At 42.0% G+C, this 21,070-nt stretch overlaps 1 protein-coding gene across 1 annotated transcript in view; it reads right to left on the reverse strand.

Annotated features, from left to right (window-relative positions):
• Positions 1-5,051: 5,051 nt before the first annotated feature.
• LAPTM4B (lysosomal protein transmembrane 4 beta) overlaps positions 5,052-21,070 on the reverse strand; it is a 57,150-nt gene continuing 41,131 nt past the window's right edge. Inside the window, exons 6-7 of the mRNA XM_083451429.1 lie at positions 12,709-12,804; positions 5,052-8,517 (exon numbers count right to left, since the gene is read on the reverse strand). Coding sequence (XP_083307555.1) covers positions 8,443-8,517; positions 12,709-12,804 — 171 coding nt within the window. The 3' untranslated portion in view covers positions 5,052-8,442. The remainder of the gene's footprint in view (positions 8,518-12,708; positions 12,805-21,070) is intronic.

The following is a 21,070-nucleotide window of genomic DNA, read 5'->3' on the forward strand; positions in this document are numbered from 1 at the left end:
CCTGGGAAAACAGAAATGTACTGAAGTGACAACTAAAAATGGGAAGTGTGGAGGACAAGTGCACTTCCCGGCGGGGTGTGTGTGTGTGTGTGCCACAATTGAGGGGCCACCACCAAGAAGGCCCCGTCTTGAGTTGCCTGTTGATGGGATGAAGAGCTGGGCATCCCCTTCTCACCTTGGAATACACATTGGAAGGCATGTAGGGCTTTGTACACCAGTACCAACACCTTGAATTGGGCTTGGTACCTTTATTAGGCAAATCAAAATATTGCCAAATAGCATGCAAGCTTTTCAGTTCACCTGATATCTTCATCAGCCCTAAGTCTTAGGACCTTTTCCCAAGAGACACTGAACGTTGTTTCCACAAATCAGTGTTTGCTTTTCGTGCGTTGTCAATTCAGATGACAAATTTAAAATGGCTTGGATGATAAGTTGCTGCTCTGTTTACCTAAGGAGGGGCACCATTTCCATAAATGCCCCCTAGTAGTCCCCTTCACCAAACCCACATCATTTCCAAGCGTACTCAACCGTCAGGAGCATACCATCAGGGAGTGAAAAGTTGGTTTCCACAAATAATGGATCATTGGGTTTGGGGATATTCAGACAATCTGCATGTGTGAAAGATCTCTCCCTAAATGGTTTAGGCAGCACTCATATGCACATGAAACCGGCATAAAGCTGAAGTTAAGCCAGAGTAAATTACACCAGATCCAAATCCTGTTCAGCAGCACTGCTGCTCTGCCTAAGCTTGGCAAAGGGATAATAAGTGTTCAAAATGATGTTCTATGCTGTACTTCCAGGTCAAGTAACCAAGCTGAATGGGTTTATGATCCAGTGTGGTCCCGCCACTGCCCCATCCCTGAATGCCTCTTTTTGGAGACTTTACACCAGTCTCAGCTCAGCCAGCTTCAGCTGAGCCCTAGATGAAAGAGCAAGTTACACTGGGGTATCTTGGGCTGAGATGAGGTTGGAGATTTAACACCAGGCTGCTCCTAGATATTGTTGGGATTCCATTCCTTCGTTGCAGGATGTGTGATTGTTTTCATCACATGTCTGTGTTGACATTCCATACTTTTGGAGTCATGAGAATGGAAGTTCAGTTACACTGTTCCGTTATGTTGTCCTATTGCTTTTAGTCTGCTCTCTCTCAGAGAAGGAGGAGGAGAGAGGAGCCATGTTCCTTTGTTCTGTAACACTTGTATATAATAAAGTAGCTTAGATTCCACACCTCAAATGCCTAGCTTCTGCTTGGACTCTGCCATTGTATTGTGTGCATATATCTTCGGATATATGTTGAAGAAGAGCATCGGGAAAGAAAAGTGATGAATCATCCTGAGGGTCGCTTGTGGGGGAGAAACCATCTGCCTAGTTTTTATCTTAAGTGACAGAAAAAGCCAACTTGGTTTGTATGTAAGGTAATTATATATATACATATATATATATGTATATACATATTTCTGCTTTTCATTTTATCTGAAACTGAATTCTGCCAAAATACAACATGTTCCATTCCAACCAATAAAAGTCAATGCAATAAATGGTATCACCTTTCCTATTACTTTTTCTCTTACATTGTGTGGCCAGCTGCAATTGTAATCAAAGCTTATTGCAGTGGATGGAGATGCATAAACTTATTTTGAGTAATGACTTAATAATTTGGTTGGAAGCAGTCAGATGGCTGGCATATAAATATTTAGATTATTATCATTACTATTGCTAGCTTACAACCACTACAAATGCAGTCTAGAAATGAGAAAATGTGAATAATATTGTAGTAGGAATAAGTTGGTATAACATTGATTCTGTAAAGTAAAATATATAAAAACGTTTATATCAATCATATCTTAGCACCAAGAAGAAATTGATTCTCATAGTTCTAAGCAAACACCTGAATCTTTGGTCTTTTTCTTATTGAATAATTAAAAAAATAAAATAAAATAGCAATCTTAAATTAAACAGAAGAATAATCACTGGGCCATCTAAATATTGCTCAGACATGTGAAGCATAGCGTGGGCAATCTGAATTTGACATAGTTCCATTTCACCAAAACAAATGCAACTCTTCAAAGAAAAACAAGGTAGAATCTCCAGGATTCTAGACATTCAAGTTATTGAAATAATTAACTCTCTTGGAATCCTACCCCAATTGATGTAATCTCTTCAGCTTGTTTCTCCAGTAAATATCATAAAGATGTCACTCCCTTTGCCAATCGGATTCCAATCATAAACCGCTTGCTGTCTCTTAGGACGAATAAAGAGGCAGATGGAGAACACCTTACCAGTATTAATTGTTTAGTTTTTTCGAACTGGCTGCACTTCAAGGGGGCAGGATCAGAATGTCAGTAGCACAAATATTGAAGAAAACATATTTGTAGCTCTCTTATTTCTTGAGAACTCCAGCTGTTTGTAAGGGCACTGCTTTTTATGGCAGGATGGTGCACACATTGGGAAGTGAAGAAAGAAAACATTTTTGCTGCAGCTGCAGACAGTAGGAAAGTTCCCTATATTTCTGATGCTCAGGAACAGTTAAGGAAAAAAAGGAGGATGGAGAAGAAAAAGCCAGGAAATACACCATAGAATCATGGAATTGTAGAGTTGGAAGGGACCACAAGGAGTTGCTTTGCCTCTGTTTCCCAGTTATGTAGTTCAGGAAAGGTTCTTGCTATTATCACTGTGTCTTGCCTCGTGGGAACCTGCCTACACTTCATAGATGCTGGGGACTGACCCCAAGACGTGCAAAAGCAGATGAGTGACCATTGGGATGTGGCTCTCGGAAAGTCTCAAATTCCCCCACTCCTTGTTAGTGGCATGTAAAGAAAGCCCTGTTTGACCTCCAAATACTGGCTCCAGGATTTTGGAGGCCCTTAGCCGTGGCACTCTTAGTGAGTTCCTTGAACCTGAAAGATTCAGAACAAAAATGTTATTAATCTGCATGTGATCCTTTTGGATACTCTGCAAAGTAGGAATGATAGAATGGAAGATGGCTGGCCCTCTGCTGAACCTGAGGTCCTGGCGAACGCTCAACCTTAAGAATATAAGAGGAACCTGCTGGAACAGGCTAAATAACACCTTTTCCAGTAGCTACATCTACTCCCTCATGTAAATATCAGGGCCATTGGCTTAAACTTCTGCCTTCAATGGCCATATAGGAATTACATGAAAGTGTTATTTTTGTTAAAATGCTACTGTAATGCACACACAAATTCATATACATAGAACCCGTTGCATTTAATTGTGCCTTAATAACTTATACAAAACAAACAGCTGTTTCAGGTAAGTGTCAAGATAAAATGTGTGTTTATAGTGTTTGCTTGTACTTCCAAGTAGCTTTATATTTTTTTGGCTGAGCAACGGTGCTGTCATCCCAGTGATCCAGGATCTTATCCATAAGGCAGTTCATGGATGCAAAAGGTCACAGATCTGGCATCTCCAAATCCAGCTGAATTAATAAAACGAAAAGCTGGCTGGTTTTGCAGAAGCATTTTGGTTGAAATCCAAGGATGTCCAGACAGATGTATTGGAGCCAAAATGCCCTTTGAATGGTGTCAGACGCTATTTTACAGCTTTTAAGATTATGAGTTAAGATGCTGTTAGTGTTTTAATTTTGATTGCTCCTAGCTGAGAAACTCACTTTAAAAACGAGACAGGAAATTGAATTTACTAGAAGCAATTGTGCTGTCTATTTGCATGATCTAGGAACATACAAACCAGTCACTGGATACTTCATTCAGGGCAAGGCATTGTTAGAACACAATTCCCAACTCTTTCCTGACACCTGTTGCTAAACTGGTTACTTTGCTAGAACCATCTCAGAGGTCGCAGCCAAGATGCCCATCTTGCTAAATCTTGGTAACACATGACCAATTAACAGCCTCATCAAATATGAAATTCTGAGCAACTGATATTTTGATCGGCACCAGATCTTTCCACTTGTCACGCCACTACTTCAACAGTTTTTGGATTCTTTCTCAAAGTAGCTGGACCTTTTCCTAGAAAGTTCATCTAAGAAAGAGGCCAATGTATCACACATATATATTGGACAGTGATTCCACGTATTTCGCCTTCACCTTCTCAAAGGAAGTGTGATCCAGTGAGATAATACAAGAGCTCTACAACTGCTGATATTCTGATAAAAAACACACCCACCCAAGTGAAGCAATGCTGAAATGAAATGCTTGGGGGGGGAAGCAGTGCCAAAAACAACCTGCACTGAAGTAGGTATGGACACTTGTATAACACAAGAGTGGAAAAGTACAGTGCAATTCTGGGTCATATAAGCAACAGAAGAATCAAGGGTTACGATAAAGCCGATGGGAAATGTCTGTTCACTTTGGAATGCTTAAATCTGAGTGCAAAGTAAAACATTTGCTATGTGGGATAGAGGATTATTGGTTTTGTGTTTTATTTTGTATTCTCATTTTCTATTTTTATGTTGTGAAGCACTTTGTGATCTTCAGATGAAGGGCAATATACAAATGTAATAAATAGCCACAAACCATACACAGCACAGCAGGTTAGTTATAGGAGTGAAGAATTTGCATGCCTTACCTTTGTTGGTGCTTTTAAAAACAAACAGCAGCAGCAGCAGCAGCAAGGTCTTAGCTTTTATTGCTGTGTGTAGCAAAGAATATGCAGAAATCTGCACATCAGAACTTTGAGGTCAGTAGGCTGATCCATGGCGAGTGTCCTTTTTAACTCCTACAACAATGCAGACTATTGTGTCCTGCAAATTAATCTGTCACAATCCCTGAACTTGTGTTAAGAAACTCATATCATCAGCCAAGGCTCTTCTCTCTCTTCACTGTTAGAGCAAGGCAGGTGATGATAAAAGACAACTTGGAAGTACCCTCAACTCTAACTTCCATGCTGATGTATGAGCTGAGTTGGTTTTCGTCTTCTCTTTTGCAACAGATGGGAAGCGCCCAGAGTACAAAACAGCAGACGAGGCTACGATTTGCATGCAAATAATAAATATAAAATTAGAATCAAGGGGTTTTTTTGGGGGGGGGGAATCTCTTGTTAGTTGTACAAAGAAAGGGCATACACAGACATGAGGAAACATCCCTTTTTATTAGAGACTGATTTGTTTACACAGAAGATTTGAATGAGAAATATGCACAAGCACTTATTTTCATATGTTCCTTAATATTCCAAAAATTAAATAGTTCAACCAAACAAATGCCTAGTATGGTATCTGGTCCAGGTAAGCTAAAGCTAAATAAAATCATACAATTTCACCTGTCTACAAAGATTCCATGTTGCCTTGCAAAGCAAACAAAAACTCCATGCCTACCTACTTAACTCAATGAGGAGGGTTACATATCAATGCACTGATAAGTTTATAAACTAAATTGGAACATATTATTGCCCAGTTGGTAGGTGAGCATAAAGTCATCAATGGTTTGCACAGGTTTGCACAGGCACTCACAGTGGTGCCCTGGCCACAGGATTTCCTTTCAGCCATCTGGGGCGGAAGAGAGATGTCACGTAACTTTCAGTGCCTTTACTTTATTCTCCATTTGATCACTGCCAATTTGCAGGGCCTTTCAGAGGCTGTGACGGGCCCCATTGCACCATGTGATGTCATGTGTTCACTGTGTCGCGCTGTGTGATGTCATGTGTGTGACGTACATGACGTCACACACACGAGCCAGGCACCCCCAATGTGGGTTGGAACACCTGTTCAGCAACAAGCTATGTAGAATCTAGCACGCACACACACACCCTAGAAAAGAATGCTAAAGAACTGTTCTTCTACTACCTGCTAGTAAAACATACTGTTGCTGACCTTCCTGGCCTATTTCCTTCTACAACCACTGGGTTCGATGACACAATCTGCTGTTGAGCTGACTGCACTCTGCACACAGCCCAACAGTGCAGTGGTTCCGGTTGAACTACACATGACACTAGTGATGCTTGCTCAACACAACTGCTTTCTTTTTGGACAAAAAGAGGCTGAAGGCCCTGACCTGGACCCAGTGCAGGCTTCCTGTTGGAAACTGCTCCCCACCCAGGTCACACACATCCATTATTTGCTTTCTAAAGGTGCTGTTTGGAATAAGCACTACAGAACTTTGGAGGGCAAAACGTCACCAGGAGAGAAACAATTTTCAGCAAAAAAAGTGGCACAGTTCTGGACTGGGCTGGGAACATGCTAAGTTGCACTCTTTGAGGCTTCTCTTAAAGGTAAGATTGGCCAGGATAAGCATGCTTGTTTAAAAAATGCAGCTAGCATTATTTTGTAGTTTGGTTCCCAGTGACTTAGGATACAAACCAGGAAGTCTCTTATGTGAGCTTTGACTCTGCTATGAACAAACAAGCTGGCCATTAGGCAAGCCACTCTTAGCCTCAGCCCCACATCTGCAGCATGAAGGGAATAATACTGATCTACCTTACAGGGCTGTTGTAAGGTTAGAAGATAACGAGTGCGCAGTGCTTTGAACCTAAAGCACTTATAGAAATGCTAATAATTCACAGTAATACTTAACAGGGCACTAACAAATGAATCTCACTAGAATGTTTATAAATGCAAACAAGAGGACCAAATATTCTCACACTTAAGCAGATAGCTAGATATACATATATTTGATGGGCACAGAGTGCTGTCCCCAAAGATACAATTGGGAGAAATAATTTATCCCAACTGGTGTGTTCCTTAGCATATGGTCCCCAAAGTGCTATATTTACAAGCGGACTCCCATGGGAAAAAGATTCACATTTTGGATACTCAAAGAGGTATTAATTGTTTACCAGACCCAACGACTCCAAAGAACGTATGGCATAACCTTAAATCAAACTGCACACAATCCATACAAAGTTTAGCATTTCAAAATCACCACTGCTTTCAATGGGAGGTTTATGCACTTGCTTGTCTTCCACTGAAATGAAAGAAATTTCAAAGTGGTTTCTTCCCATTGTTTGCAATTGTCGGATGGGATGACATCAACAGGCAAAATAAATTATCAGAACTATCATAAGAAGAGAAGGAATCACTTGGCCAAAGGCTGAAACACAGAATTTCCATAATAAATCTAATCTGGATTAGAGACTATGCCCCCTTTTTTTCACTCCCACATTGATTTGCCATAGATGTGACTGGGTTCACCATCTTGATACAATGCATGATGTGGTACCCTGCAACTCTATCATGTTTTCCAGCTCTGCTTCCTATGATTAATCTTAGGGTCACAGATTAAAGCAGTTGGAAATGTATTTGCCAATCCATGTCAAGTGTCAGAAACATGTGTTTTTCATCTCTCTCTTTTACACATACATACAGACCCCTATTTTAATGTGTATCTAGAGAGAGAGGTACTCCTTACAAGCATCCTGAGTGAACAGGCCTAGAGTGGGTAGGGAACTGATGTTAACATTAGACTTCCCACTATAGAAAATAGTTGCAGCATCAACAGGGATGCGGGCAGTATTTGCAATGCCTTCAAAAAGCCACATCTGTGCAACTTCAAGGTCCCCAGACCAGGCCACTTAGGGATCCAGATTTGGAGTTGACTTGAAAAAAGGGAGCTTTGGTCTGGAGAACCACATTAAGACCGCTGGCAAGAGAAAGGGCAAAAAAAAAGGGGCCAGTGGCCTCACTTACAGCTGAACTGGCCAATTCTAGGGCAGGAGGGTAGTAGGTCAAAGTGCTTGCAAGAGCCAAAATTTCTGTAGCAAAAAATTCAATCTAATCTTGATGCCCAGAGCTCCTCCAATACACATACTTCCCCTCTGCATTTCTGAGCGATTAGCCAGTCAGAAAGCACCTTTGCGCTCAGAGCACAATTCAAAGCAATCTTTTTCTTTTTACTAACAGCTGAGCTAGACCTTTATAAAAAAAATTGTGTTCTCAACCACAGCTCTGCTGTAGAACGATGAGAATTTGTTTCTTCAAACCGCAGGGTAGCTATCCACTTTGTTAAATTTTGAGCTTTGAGGACACAAGCTTTTGCTACCACAGCTGAGAAATGTGTTTAAAAAGGTCCCAAATATTCCTGATGAAATAAATATAAGCTCAACTGTTCAGGGTACCTTCTGTTTTGTTTTATGATTGTGGATTAAAGGACAATGTCACAGCCTGAGGCATGATCCAGAAATTAAGAAGACAAGAGAAACAAAACTCCACACTACAGTTTACACCCCTAGATATTTTCTAGATTTGCAGGAGAAGATGTGAACCCCCCCCCCAAAAAAAACACAAACCTACATTGCAACGATTATCACTTTAGCTAATCAAAATGGTTCTCAAGCCAGTTCAATGCTGCTTTAGGCAAATAGGTTTTTCTTTTGAATAATCTACAGCAAAATAGCAATAAAGACAACCTGGGAGATAATACACCTGTCCTGAAAAATGAAAGAATCTATTGCTCAGGTGTCGTGAAAAGTAAAGCTATTTGTTCTTTAGGTACATTTCACGCACACACACTCGCTCGCACACACGGCTCCTCATGCAGACACATAAGGTGGTGGGGGGTCTTTGGCAGCGCCATTTGCAGGATCATCATAGGGTGGCAGCAACACCTGGGGAGAAGCAAAAAGGAAAGAATCAGTTTTGAAAATGTAAAAATCCACAGAGACTCATGCGAATCTATTACCAAGTTTTATGCCTCTCAGCCTCAGTAGGTTTCCGAGCACAATTCAAAGTGCTGGTGCTGATCTTTAAATCCCTCAACGGTCTCTGTCCTGTACACCTGAAGGAGCGTCTCCACCCCCATCATTCAGCCCGGACACTGAGGTCCAGTGCTGAGGGCCTTCTGGCAGTTCCCTCACTGCGAGAAGTGAGGTTACAGGGAACCAGGCAGAGGGCCTTCTCAGTAGTGGCGCCCGTCCTGTGGAACGCCCTCCCATCAGATGTCAAAGAAATAAACAAATATCTAACGTTTAGAAGACATCTGAAGGCAGCCCTGTTTAGGGAAGTTTTTAATGTTTGAAGTTCTTATATCACCTACATCACGGGGTTGTTGTGAGTTTGAAATGGGGAGGAGGAGAGCCATGTATACCACCTTGAGCTCCTCAGAAGAAAAAAAGGTGGTATATAAAAGTAATATAAATAAATACATTTGTATCCCATTTTTGTTCCTTCAAGGGGCTGAGGGACTGGTACATGGTACTGCCCCAGTTTTCCTTCCTAGCAAATCCTATAATTTGGCTGGACAGTGAATCGGGTAACCAATCTTACACTACTCACACAAGGCTGTCAACATCAGGCAGTTTCTAACCCTCCCGCTCAGCAGTCCTGTAAAACATATCCAACTACGTTCAGTAGATTGCGCCAAGCTTTCTGAGGGCTGCAGGGGGCAGGGAAATGGAAATATTGGTTGTGTAAGCTGCCATCTGTTGTTGGCTAGAACCCAGGCAGTACACAAATGATCTGGAAATGGCACCCAGTACGGACCAGAATCTGCTGCTGAATCCTTGCTCTTCATAGCTAGGGAAGCGAGGAGGCAAGGAAAAGAGCAAGATAATGAAAACAGAAGTATAAGGAAGAGGCGTCAGAGGCCAAGTGCAGTTGTGGATTTGAGCTGATGCACTGTAAACATTTCTGACACAGAACCAAAAGCTGATCTACAGCATCAGGCTGGAACATCCCCAAGTGTTAAGTGTTTTTCCTCCTGCCACACCTTCATTCAAGGTGGCTGACGGAGTAATTCCAGAATCAGTGCTATTAAGGCTGGACTTGTGCTCAACACCTCTAAAGATTAGCAACTTCAAACTTTAAATTCCACAAGGAGAGAGCAGCACACACGAAACATGTTGCAGACATATTGGGTTTAAACAAAACTGCACTTAAAAAAAAAAAAATCAGACATTTGCTTCTCAGTCCTCTTGTTGTTTTGTCTCAGGAGACATTCCTTCCACACCAGCACAGCTGTGAAGAGCTAGCAGCAGCAGCTCTTCACAGAAGAGAAGGCTTCACACAGAAGGCTGTTTCCTTCAGCCAAGCATTGTAATGGAGCAAATAGTCAAGAGCTTAGGAGAACCATGAGAGGCCAGGTCATTAAACTGACCACCTGCTTCACTTTAGGTTCCCTCCCCCCCAGGCCCTATTGTGGTGATGTATCTGCGGCTACACAAACATATTAAAAGACCACCCAGGGACACCAACAGATTAGTGCATATTGATGGGGCTGCTGCATCATGCATAGGGAGCTATGATGCTCTGCCTGTGCAGTCAAATTAAATGCAAGTGGAATGGGGGGGGGGGGACAAGTATGCGAAAAGGCAAGCATGCCCATTCCATTTGTCCTTTTTATTATTTGACATATTAGTGAGTTATTACAAAACAGCCTCTTAGTAGCTTACAAAAAAAAAATTAAAACCCCAAAAGGCAAAACATTAAAAATACATTTCAATGAAACCATTCCATTAACCACGAACCCATTTTAAAGTGCTGGTTTTGACCTATAAAGCCTTGTGTGGCTCAGGACCCCAATGAGACCACCTCTCTCCATGTGAACCAATCTAAATCCTGCATGCAGTATCCAAAGCCTTTCTTCATGTGCCCCTTCCAAGGGAGGTGTGGTGAATGGCGACATGAGAACCGGTCTTTTCAGTGGTGGCACCATGCTTAAGGAATGCTCTCCTCAGGGAGGTATGGCTGGCAACATCGCTGTCTGCTTTTAGGCACCAGGCAAACATTTCTTTCTTTACCTAGGGCTCTGGCCCTTACTTTGGAGCAGCGGTTCTCAACCTGTGGGCCCCCAGATGTTATTGGACTACAACTCCCATCATCCCTGAGCTCTGGCCTTGCTAGCTAGGGGTGATGGGAGTTGTAGTTCAACAACATCTGGGGACCCACAGGTTGAGAAAGGCTGCTTTGGAGGGTTCTATATATCTGTGGCCTCTTTCAGTGGGTAGAATGCGTTAGACCTGTCGTTTAGATGTACAAATGTGCTTTTAGGTTTTTATTCTATTTCGTTTTTTTACCAGCTTCAAACTTTGTACTATTTTGTACATAATACTTTGGGTTACGTCTTGCAAATAAAAGTGATTAATAAGTGCGAATAAAACCATCCCAGTAGAAAAATAACAAAAACTTCAGAAGCAAGAGCAGGGTCTCATGCCAAGTTCTGCCCACAGAACTGCTTGTGATCGTTGGCGATGGCAGGCACTAGCCCCCACAATGGACCCGTGAACATGCCACTACTCTGAGAAGAACTCCATACCTTGTATTCTTCGCTCTACCACTTGGGGAGAACCATGTCTTGCATTAACATTGTTGTTCTTAGAATACTGTACAAGCACGCTGCTCTGGTTTTTACAAACCAGAACACGGTTTGGAGATTCTGTCTGAAGCACACAGGCCATGTGCCGCTTGTTTAAGCTTTCCTTAATGCATTATCATCTGTCAAGAAGTAGACTCCAGAGTGCCTCCCTCTTCGCCTGGGCAGGAAGCAACCTAAATGTTTATCTATGAGCATTTCCATTAGAAACCACCCTGGAGTGATTACAGATGGAAGCTGGACCGCCCTGAGATAATTTATAACCTCAAATTCGCTGCGCTGCCAAAACATTCTTAAGCGCACATTTGTACATTTTCCATGTGCACGGGTATATGGCTGCCCAATTACAGAAGTCCTCTATTATTTTTAGGAAAATAAAAGGGCTCCCTCTTTAGGCAAGCAGCATACGTTTAGCAGATACAGTTGCATAAAATATATACTGTGCTGCAGCGAGATCATCTGGGACTCATTAAGATAATATATCCAAGAAAATGGCTGGTAGCTCCTCATCTGCAGCAGAGATTGTGGGGGAAGAACCTTAGATTCTTCCAACACATTGGTGTGGACCATCAGAGGTCCTAGTCATAACAAAGCAGCTCTATTGCTGAAATGACATTAAAATGTTCCGGAATAGGATGCATCAATGTTTGGGGTAGGGACTTGTCACTGTGGCACATTCTCTTCCCTCAGGGCTTCCTAGATTCCAGGGACCACAGAATATTTAAGGAAGGAAGAGGACTTGGAGCAGGAGGAGCAGGCAGAGAGTCAAGAACTGTTTGAAAGTTGTCTTGCTTTCCACAAAACAACATGGATAGCACAGACACAGGTCTGTGCCTGGTGGTTGTAAAAGACTGCAAAGTGAACATCCCTTGGGTGTACTATGGCTTTACTAAGTGGAGTTATGCATCAGTTTTGTGCCTGCGCACTTGGTTCTCATACTGCCCTCTCCCTTTTTATCACACTGCAATTCAACACCTCCAGGGTTAATTTAACCATTGCTTCCTAGTGTGACTGAACCTGCTGAACCCTCACACGCCCCAGCAAATGGTGTTCCCAAGCAAGCCTATTGCCTCTGAGCCATGAGAGGAGGCTCCATTTAACCACAGCTGATGAATTACTCTAATCTCTTTTGCAAAAAGACTGATTTGGCTGACAGCCCTTCATTGCTCTGCTGTAATTTGCACGAGAGGGAACCACGCTTGCCTATCCTGTTTCTGTGAATCAGCTCTGGAAAGCAGCAATGTAGCTAAGCAAGACATTGCTTTCTCCACACCAATGCACAGATGGGGCATTTGCTCCAGAGGATATTACAGTACCTGTACTTGGTGCTACCATCATCCTGAGTGCATCAGAAATGGGAGCTCCCCCAAAGTAACTGGAAACAGAAGTCAACAGCAACAACAACAACAGGCTAGACAAGAAAGTGGTTTCATGGCTACATTCCACACCCAAAGGCCATCAGAGCCCCATTTAATTTTGACATCCTTACCGCTGTGTCATTAGTAGTAATGTAGACCAGGACATCCGAGTTGTTTCTGTTGTTAATGTATCGATAACAGTTCCATACGCAGCTGATCAGGTAAGCCTGCGGGAGGAAGAAGAGGCAGAGAAAGAAGATGTGTTGAATTTGTAACAGACTTTCTTTACCACACATTCTTTATTGCAACATGCTACGTGATGATTAAGAAGTTGGGTTTTTTGGTAGTCTGTCCAAACGTTTCCGAGCACAATTCAAAGTGTTGCCTTTAAAGCCCTAAATGGCCTCGGCCCAGTATACCTGAAGAAGTGTCTCCTTCTGGCAGTTCCGTCACTGCGAGAAGCGAAGTTACAGAGAAACAGGCAGAGGGCCTTCTTGGTAGTGGCACCCGCCCTGTGGAACGCCCTCCCATCAGATGTCAAAGAAATAAATAACTACCTGACGTTTAGAAGAAATCTGAAGGTAGCCCTGTTTAGGGAAGTTTTTAATGATTGATGTTTTAATGTATTTTTAATCTTTTGTTGGGAGCCACCCAGAGTGACTGGAGAAACCCAGCCAGATGGGCAGGGTATAAACAACAACAACAACAACAACAACAACAACAACAATTACACTAACTGGTTGTAGCAAAAAACCAAAACAGGTGAGCATTTTGATACTATAAAGCTGAGTCACCTATGGAGAGTCCGAATTGACTGCAGGCTGGAAGAGTCCTCGAGTTTCTATTGGTGGATTATTATTTTTTTACCCCTTGGTAGCCCATGGATGTCATGGAGCATGACTCTTTCGATGTGCCCCTCCCCTAGAGGTACAATGCACTGGTGTTCAAATCCTTGACAGGCATGTTTGGCAAATGCATTGTGAAGGCAAGGCTTCCTCAACAGGAGAAAAATGCTGTAGTAAGTCCTTTTTTGAAGATGTCAACGGGGAGGCTTCTAAAAATTGATGTGGATTTATTCCACCTGTATAGACTTATTTGCACGGCTGCTTTAAAAGACTTAACAGATGTTGGTATGGATGTGATATCTGGAGAACTCCCAAGTGAAGTACGATGCCTTAGAGGGATTTTTGGCCTCTGAGAGATGAAGGGGAATCTCTATGAAGCAGTGCAACTCAAAGCAGGTACTCCTGAAATACTTCGCTGCACCTCAGCTATCCTGATGTCAAAAAATGCTGCAGACAAGTATTTCATTAAAGCAAAAGTCACGTCTCTAAACATACTAGGGAGTGGGTGATGGGGGAAGGAACAACAAGCACAAGACCGGACAGAGCTCCATTATAACTGGGCGGAAGATTTTACCTGGAAAGCAAATCCCTTTTAGCTATTCCTCCCCAAACAAGGTGCCCAGCACAAAATCCTCTGGACTTTTGCCTACACTTTGGCAGGCTTCATCCACCCTAGAAAATTTGCCTGCAAATTTTACCCACTTCCATGAAAAGAAAAAGTTAGAGCTGTGTTTTGTTTTGTTTTAATTTCCCAGCAGTGAATGGGGTTGGGGGTTCAACATGAAGCAGGCTTGAACGGAGTCCGACTGAGGCAATCTGTTTTCTGAAGCACCCAATCAGAGTCCAAACCAATCTTGCACAACCCTAGATTTTGGCTCTAATCCTATACACACTTGAACTAAGTGAGTCCCATTGAACTAAGTGAGGCTTACTTTTGAGTAGACAAAGACACACATAGGATTGCTCTGTTTAAGCCAAGCTCTCAAAGTCAAAGGCTAAAGATGGATGGATCTTATAAATGTTACAAAACCAGAAAATGCAGAGTTCAGAGAGTCCAAATGCATATCCCTTTATCTTTTCCCCAAGGAAGTCCAGATGTAGGCCATAATCAAAAAATGCAGGAATGCTAAGCTTAAGTTGCTCCCGAGCCAATGTATTAGAGTAAAATTACAACTGTTATATTAAAATCACAGCAACCTAGGCTTCTCGCTGTTCTGCAAACATTTTTAAACCTTTGCTGCTGGAGTCACTATTGTTCCACCTACCAGTGCTTGCAGCTAAGCCCCCAAAGCATGTAGTTACTTCGTAGTAGTTCCGTATAAACCAAGCAAACAAAGTTTTCCTACCCAAGGAGGTCACCAGCTCGCCCACAACAGGCAAATGGAAGCCAGAGACACCACCTACGCGTGCTTGGGAAGATGAGCAGCTAAAACCAGTATGCTAGCCAAAAGTCTTGGACACACACAGGCATATGCCGAGCCCTTGCAATGGAAACTCATTTTGCCCCAGCAAATTTCCTGCTGATTTGTCCCGAAAAGCCTTTTATTCTACTGAAAAACCATTAGGCTGAGTCACTGACCTATTTTGCAGTGAATACCTTTCCCATCCAAAAATAAGGGAGTGAATTTTCACTTGCAGTTATGCAGATCTATGGTAAGAACACACTTAGAATCCTGTGTACAGTTCTGGATAGCTCACTTCCAAAAAATGATACTGTAGAGCTGAAAAAGGTTCAGAGAAGGGCAACCAGAATGATCGATGAGATGGAGAAAAGCGTCAAACGCCCCCATATGGATCGTTTACAACGTTGTGGGGTTATGTTCTTATAAAAGCACTATAGAAAAGCATTATTAAAGACTAAATATCAGCCTTCTAAAGTACAAAGTGTTCTACAATCTAGATCACTCAGCCTCCTTAGAACACTGCGAAATATAAAAGCAGCCAATTATTTTTGCACGCCACGAATTAAAGCTGAGAGTCAGCAATTTGCCTGAGGGTCACAAAGTGAGTTTATTCATGGATGAGCAGGGATAAAAACCACAGAGGTTGATGCCAAATGTTTGCCACTCATGCTCAGAACGACAGATGTTGCTTAAGGGAAGGAAGTCTTAGAAGAACTCAATTGCAATTAATTGCTATGCTTATTCCACATGCAGCAATGCATACATGCATGCAGCAATTATGTACTTTATATTTTCATTCATTTTATTTTAATATTTAATACTCTACATTTCAATCTCTATGACGGTACTTAGAGCAACTTGCAAAGTTAAAAGCCATAAACAATAAAATCAGTATAAAGAAACAAACAGCCACAGACCAAACAGCATGGAATATAATAAAATACTACCACCACTACTACTACTACTACTACTACTACCTTATTATTTATACCCCGCCCATCTGGCTGGGTTTCCCCAGCCACTCTGGGCAGCTTCCAACAGGATATTAAAAACACAGTAAAAGATCAAACATTAAAAACTTCCCTAAACAGGATTCTTTGACATCTGGTGGGAGGGCATTCCACAGGGCAGGCGCCACTACCGAGAAGGCCCTCCGTCTGGTTCTCTGCAACTTCGCTTCTCGCAGGGAAGGAACCACCAGAAGGCCCTCGGCGCTGGACCACAGTGTCTGGGCTGGGCCAAGGGCATTTAGGGCTTTAAAGGTCAGCACCAACACTTTGAATTGTGCCCGGAAACATAAAGTAAAAAGATGTAGATTTAGACACAGGGTCTTTTGTCTTTTTCTACTTAGAAGCATTTTCAACATAAGAAGGTGCAAAGCGTGAGGAGGAACCATTGTCCCCTTAACAGCCTGAAATACTATTATTTGGAGTCAGAACCTGCTATCTTTTGGAATTACTTTCATTTATTCATGGGAAACTAGAAGCAGCCATGCATATATACCCACTGAAGCGTCCATCTAAAGTATGAATCTGTTGGAAAGCATGTGTATTTTACACCTCCCTGTTGAATGTACTCCTTGCGGCAAACTCAGATAATATATACGGAGCCAGTTCAGATGTGATGCTAAACTATGGTTTAGCATTATGGGCACAAACCATGGCAAGACTTGGGTTCCCTCCGGCATGAGCCAGACAAAAAAAAGAAAAACATCTGCTTCTGATTTCAAGCCAGCTAGGTTATGTGGGAAATTGGGAAACTCCAGTTAGTTTACGAACCATGGTTAGTGATCAAGCCAGGTTTACAAATCATGGTTTGATTCTGGCTTGGTTTAAATGAAATAGCCTTGGTTTAAATTGACCAAAGTTCTCTGTGGATGTAATGATCGGATATAATGGGGAACTCTGGTTAGTTTAAAATGGAAAGCAACAGATTTTGATCGCTTTCTCTTCTGCGCCTGAGAAGGAGTGGGAGGTGTACAAATATGAGGCTTATTGCAGTTTATTAATGTAATACGAAGATATCATTTAGTGCTTCCTCTGAACTGGCCATCTGCATAATGTGTGAAATCAATTCCTCATCAAAGAGGGATCGCGTTGCACTTGGGCCTTTAAAGCACCCCCCACCTGCTGGGCTGGGCAGGGCTATACCCTGCTCCACTCTGGTTGGTCGTTCCCTGGTTGCTTGGGCCCTAAAGCCCATCGCTTGGCTTGGGGGCGGCGGCCAGAGAACAATATATAACCCTGTGCATCGTCTGCCGGTCCTCTTTGCCTTCGCGCAGCAGATCCCCCGCCCTCCCTCCCTTTATTTAGCTTCGTCTGGCCTTGCTATGGTCTTCATTGGTCGCCTGTTTTGTAATAGGGGCCTGGTAGGAATTTTTCCATCTAGCGAATTGGCAGGACCATTTGGTTTTCGCCTACCACTGTAGAAATCTTTGTAAGGTTTGGCAGTTAGGCATTGGATCAGCAATGGTGGGGAGAGGAAGTGGCGGCCATCACCTATCCCTCCAAGCTCAAGGGTATTCCATTAAAGCAGTGTTTCTCAACTTGTGGGTCCCCAGATGTTGCTGGACTACAACTCCATCATTCCTAGCCAGCATGACCAGTGGTCAGGGAAGATGGGAGTTGTAGTCCAACATCTGGGGACCCACAGGTTGAGAACCGCTGAATTAAAGGAATCAGGGGTTGGCCTGGGTCTTGTCCTAGCGGTGGGCCTAGGGCCATACCAGGACCCCATGGGGGTACCGAGGGGAGCTCAAGCCCGCCCGCAAGGGTGGTGCTCTCTCCTGCTGGTGGTCTTTCACTCTTGTTATCAGATTCACCATGAAAGCGGTTGGGAATCCAATATAGTCTGGTGATTCCAATGCCTAAGCCAATACCACTCACATTTTGTATTCAATAAAGGTGTGGCCTAAATTTTGCCCAGTAATGTAAACTAAAATCCTGTGTCACTGTGTCTCATTTCTTGGGGGTGCTTGGGGAAATGAGCCTATTAGTGCAACATAAATTAAGACCATGAAATTTCAACATCATCACGTCCTTGGGCCCTTTTAATATTTTAAATAAATGAATAGAGCATGCCTCCACTGTCTATACATTGCATTTTAAACAGAACTTGTACACTCTCTTCTAAGGAAGTAAGGCAAAAATCCTGGAATATAGTTAAAGAGCTGCATAATTTAACTCCCTATTATTTAGTTCAATTTTAGTAGCACCCTTCTTTTCCCAGTTGTAAAATGACCGTAATCTTATATACCATGATGAGCATAAAAAAATTAATTGGTCATACTTTGTTTCAAATGCTTCTGTGTTTTTGAGAGTAAATGCAGAGTGGGTGGGGGCGGGGGGCAATTTCATCTTGGTTTAAGCAAATGCAATGTGGTAAAAGTCTTTTTCCCCTTTCCAAAAAAAGAATACAACAGAAGAAAGTAGAGATGGCCAAACATAAAACACTCTCTATGTACAGGAAACCACAAAGCAGTGCTCTGCTGCCTGCCAAAGATTAATAGGATCCAGTGGTTTGGTTTTTACAAGACTTTAAAGGGCTACTAACACAGAGTGGGCTTCATTTGTTGGCTCATAAACAATGGCAAATTTAAAATGAATCTTTAATAAAAGTAAGACAGACATATACTTCAAACAGAATAGCTGCTCCTTGCCCTTTTTTTTTCCTGAAGGGCATGTGTGAATCTTCCCCCTGCCTGGCAGAACTTTTACTAATTCAAAACAAATTTTCAATATGCAGGCCTTGTGAAATTTGCTGACAGCGGAGAAATATTGGGTGGGATTGGGAGGAACGAAAATTCATACAAGCAAGTATAAGAGGGGATAGGGTAAGTGGCTTAAAAATAGCATTGCTGAGAAAATGAGTTGAGGCTTATACTTTCCCCGCAAATGGTACTGGGTCAGCAATGCAATATGGTTACAAAGAAACATAATCCTATTCCAGAGTGCATTTAGCAGACGCATAGCCAAAACTCAAAAATAATATTATTTTCCTCTAGCTGGACAAATTTTCGGGTCCAAAAGTATATTGTAGAAGAGCAATCATAACTTTTGAGTTATGGGATTTAAATTGTGTAAGTAAATAAAAGCAATCGTTTATACTGGAGAAAAGATAACAGTGGCAGGACGGAAGAAAACGCCAACAAGTCTTCAAAGATCTGAAATATTGTGTATAAACAGAAAGGAAAATGCTTGTTGTCTACCCTAAAAGAAAAGGATGGGGCAAGGGGAAGAAATATACTGAATAAAAAAATACTTAGAACTTCCTACAAAGAACGTCTCAGTCATGGAACTTGTTGGTCTACAAAGTTGGAAATATTTGTTGGCAGAGACTATTAAAAAGAAGCTAGCCAGAGCACTTGTCATCTTCTAGGTCTGAGGAGTCATGCATTCTGGCAAGGGTTTCCAAAGCTTGTTTAATTTTTGACTGACCAAGCTGAACACAGTCCTCTAGCTACTGATCAATACTTTCCAACACTACCGTATTAAAGAGACATTAAATGCATCCATAGACTATCTCATCATTAATGCCCTGAAAATGTAGCATTTTCACTGTGCGGTAATGAGAGTTGCACCAGGATTTAAAATAAAGAGAAGATTCAGTAGTTCTGTTATTGTAAACTAAAATCTCATCCCCGGACTTAGGTCAGGAATCACCATCACCTGGTGGTACCCTTGAGGTCTCACCTGTGACCTAATGAGATTGTGTGGGAGGTTACACTTTGCTCCTTTGAAAAGTACAGGGCTTTTCCCCCCAGCTGGAACTCACTGGAACTCAGTTCCGGCACCTCTTGGGTGGGCACCATTGCCATTATAAGAGAAACAAGGGAGATGTTCTTGGTGAGTTCCAGCTCCTCTCTTTCTAGAAAATCAGCACTGGGAAAGTACATAGAGATGAAGGAGGAAGTTGGAAGAGTGACTTCCTCTTTCAGCTCTACGTGCTTTTCAAGGCTCAGACTAATTCTTATTTGAACAGATTTTTATCCAGATTGCTTGTAAAAGTGAAGTGTGTGCACGCATGTTTTCTCTCTTTCTGTCTCTCAGGGAAGCGTGCTGATCCATTGGGTGCAGGAAAGATTAAAGCCACGGCATTTGCTAAAGCATTCAAATCTGCCCACAGGCCTTCAAACCATTGGTGACAGCTGACGTAAGCTAAAGGCAAACTCAGTGATAATTCAGATATACACGGAATGCAAAGTCATAATAAGAAATGGGAGATAACCACCAAAAATTCAAACAAAATGGAAGGCAAGAGAATGGTCTAGATGCAAAGCAGAATGGGGCTGATCAAGGCCATGGCAAAATTATTTACTCTGCATTGTCTTTGCAGTGTTTCAGGATAGAAGTAAAATTCCATTCCATTTTGTTTGAAAATATTATCTTGCTCCATTTATAAAGTTGAGTGTTCTGGCTCCAGATGATCCATTCCAGTCTGACAGTACAAGAAAAAGGTATAAAAAAAATTAAGAACATATGTTCTAGAAAAAATAAATAAAAGGTTTTATTTTAGGATGCTTTTGGGGATTGTGGTAGAAGATGTGTTTGAAGAACTACAGGCAACATTTAGCTGCTCCAATTATGTCTAGATACAGATAATATTTTACAGAACGCTGGGTGATTTGAAAGAGCGGGTCATTGCTTGTGGTGTAAACAGTCTCTGTTTGCCTCTGGTTAACATAGTTGGAAGGTAGTTTTAAAAATCCAACCCTGCAAAACCTGTTGAGGAAACGATGCGGTTTTCACAATGAGAAGGGAAGCTGCTTTCAAATCACCTTCAACTCTCTTTGAAATTAAAAAGCTGAATAACTTTCCAGCAGAAATAAATTGGGGCCTATACTTCTGCCATTCTGTCTATTTTCAAGATACCTGTCCTTTGCTTCTATCCCCAATGATTATGTCAGACTGCCTCTGCTACTTGACAGGTGCTGTTATTAGGAAAAGGGAATGAACTCAGAAATATTGAAATGCAGGACCGTTTCATCTCGTTTCCTGGAAATGTTGCTATCTGCTATATCTATCAATGGTGGAGGACATGCTGCACTTGATTATGGATTTCATTTCATTATACAGAAACCATAAATCTGCAGAGCACATTTATGGTTTATGCAAAACACAAGGAATGCAAATGAGAATACCAGAAGCTGATTGAACTTATGCATCAAGTTTGTACCTCTCACTTAGCAAGTCAAAGGAACAAAAAAATGATACAGCCATTATAATGGACATATAGGCTAATGTCCA

The sequence above is a fragment of the Podarcis tiliguerta genome, assembly GCF_965153285.1.
Source record: "Podarcis tiliguerta genome assembly, chromosome: 7".
In the NCBI taxonomy this organism is placed as follows: Eukaryota; Metazoa; Chordata; class Lepidosauria; order Squamata; family Lacertidae; genus Podarcis; species Podarcis tiliguerta.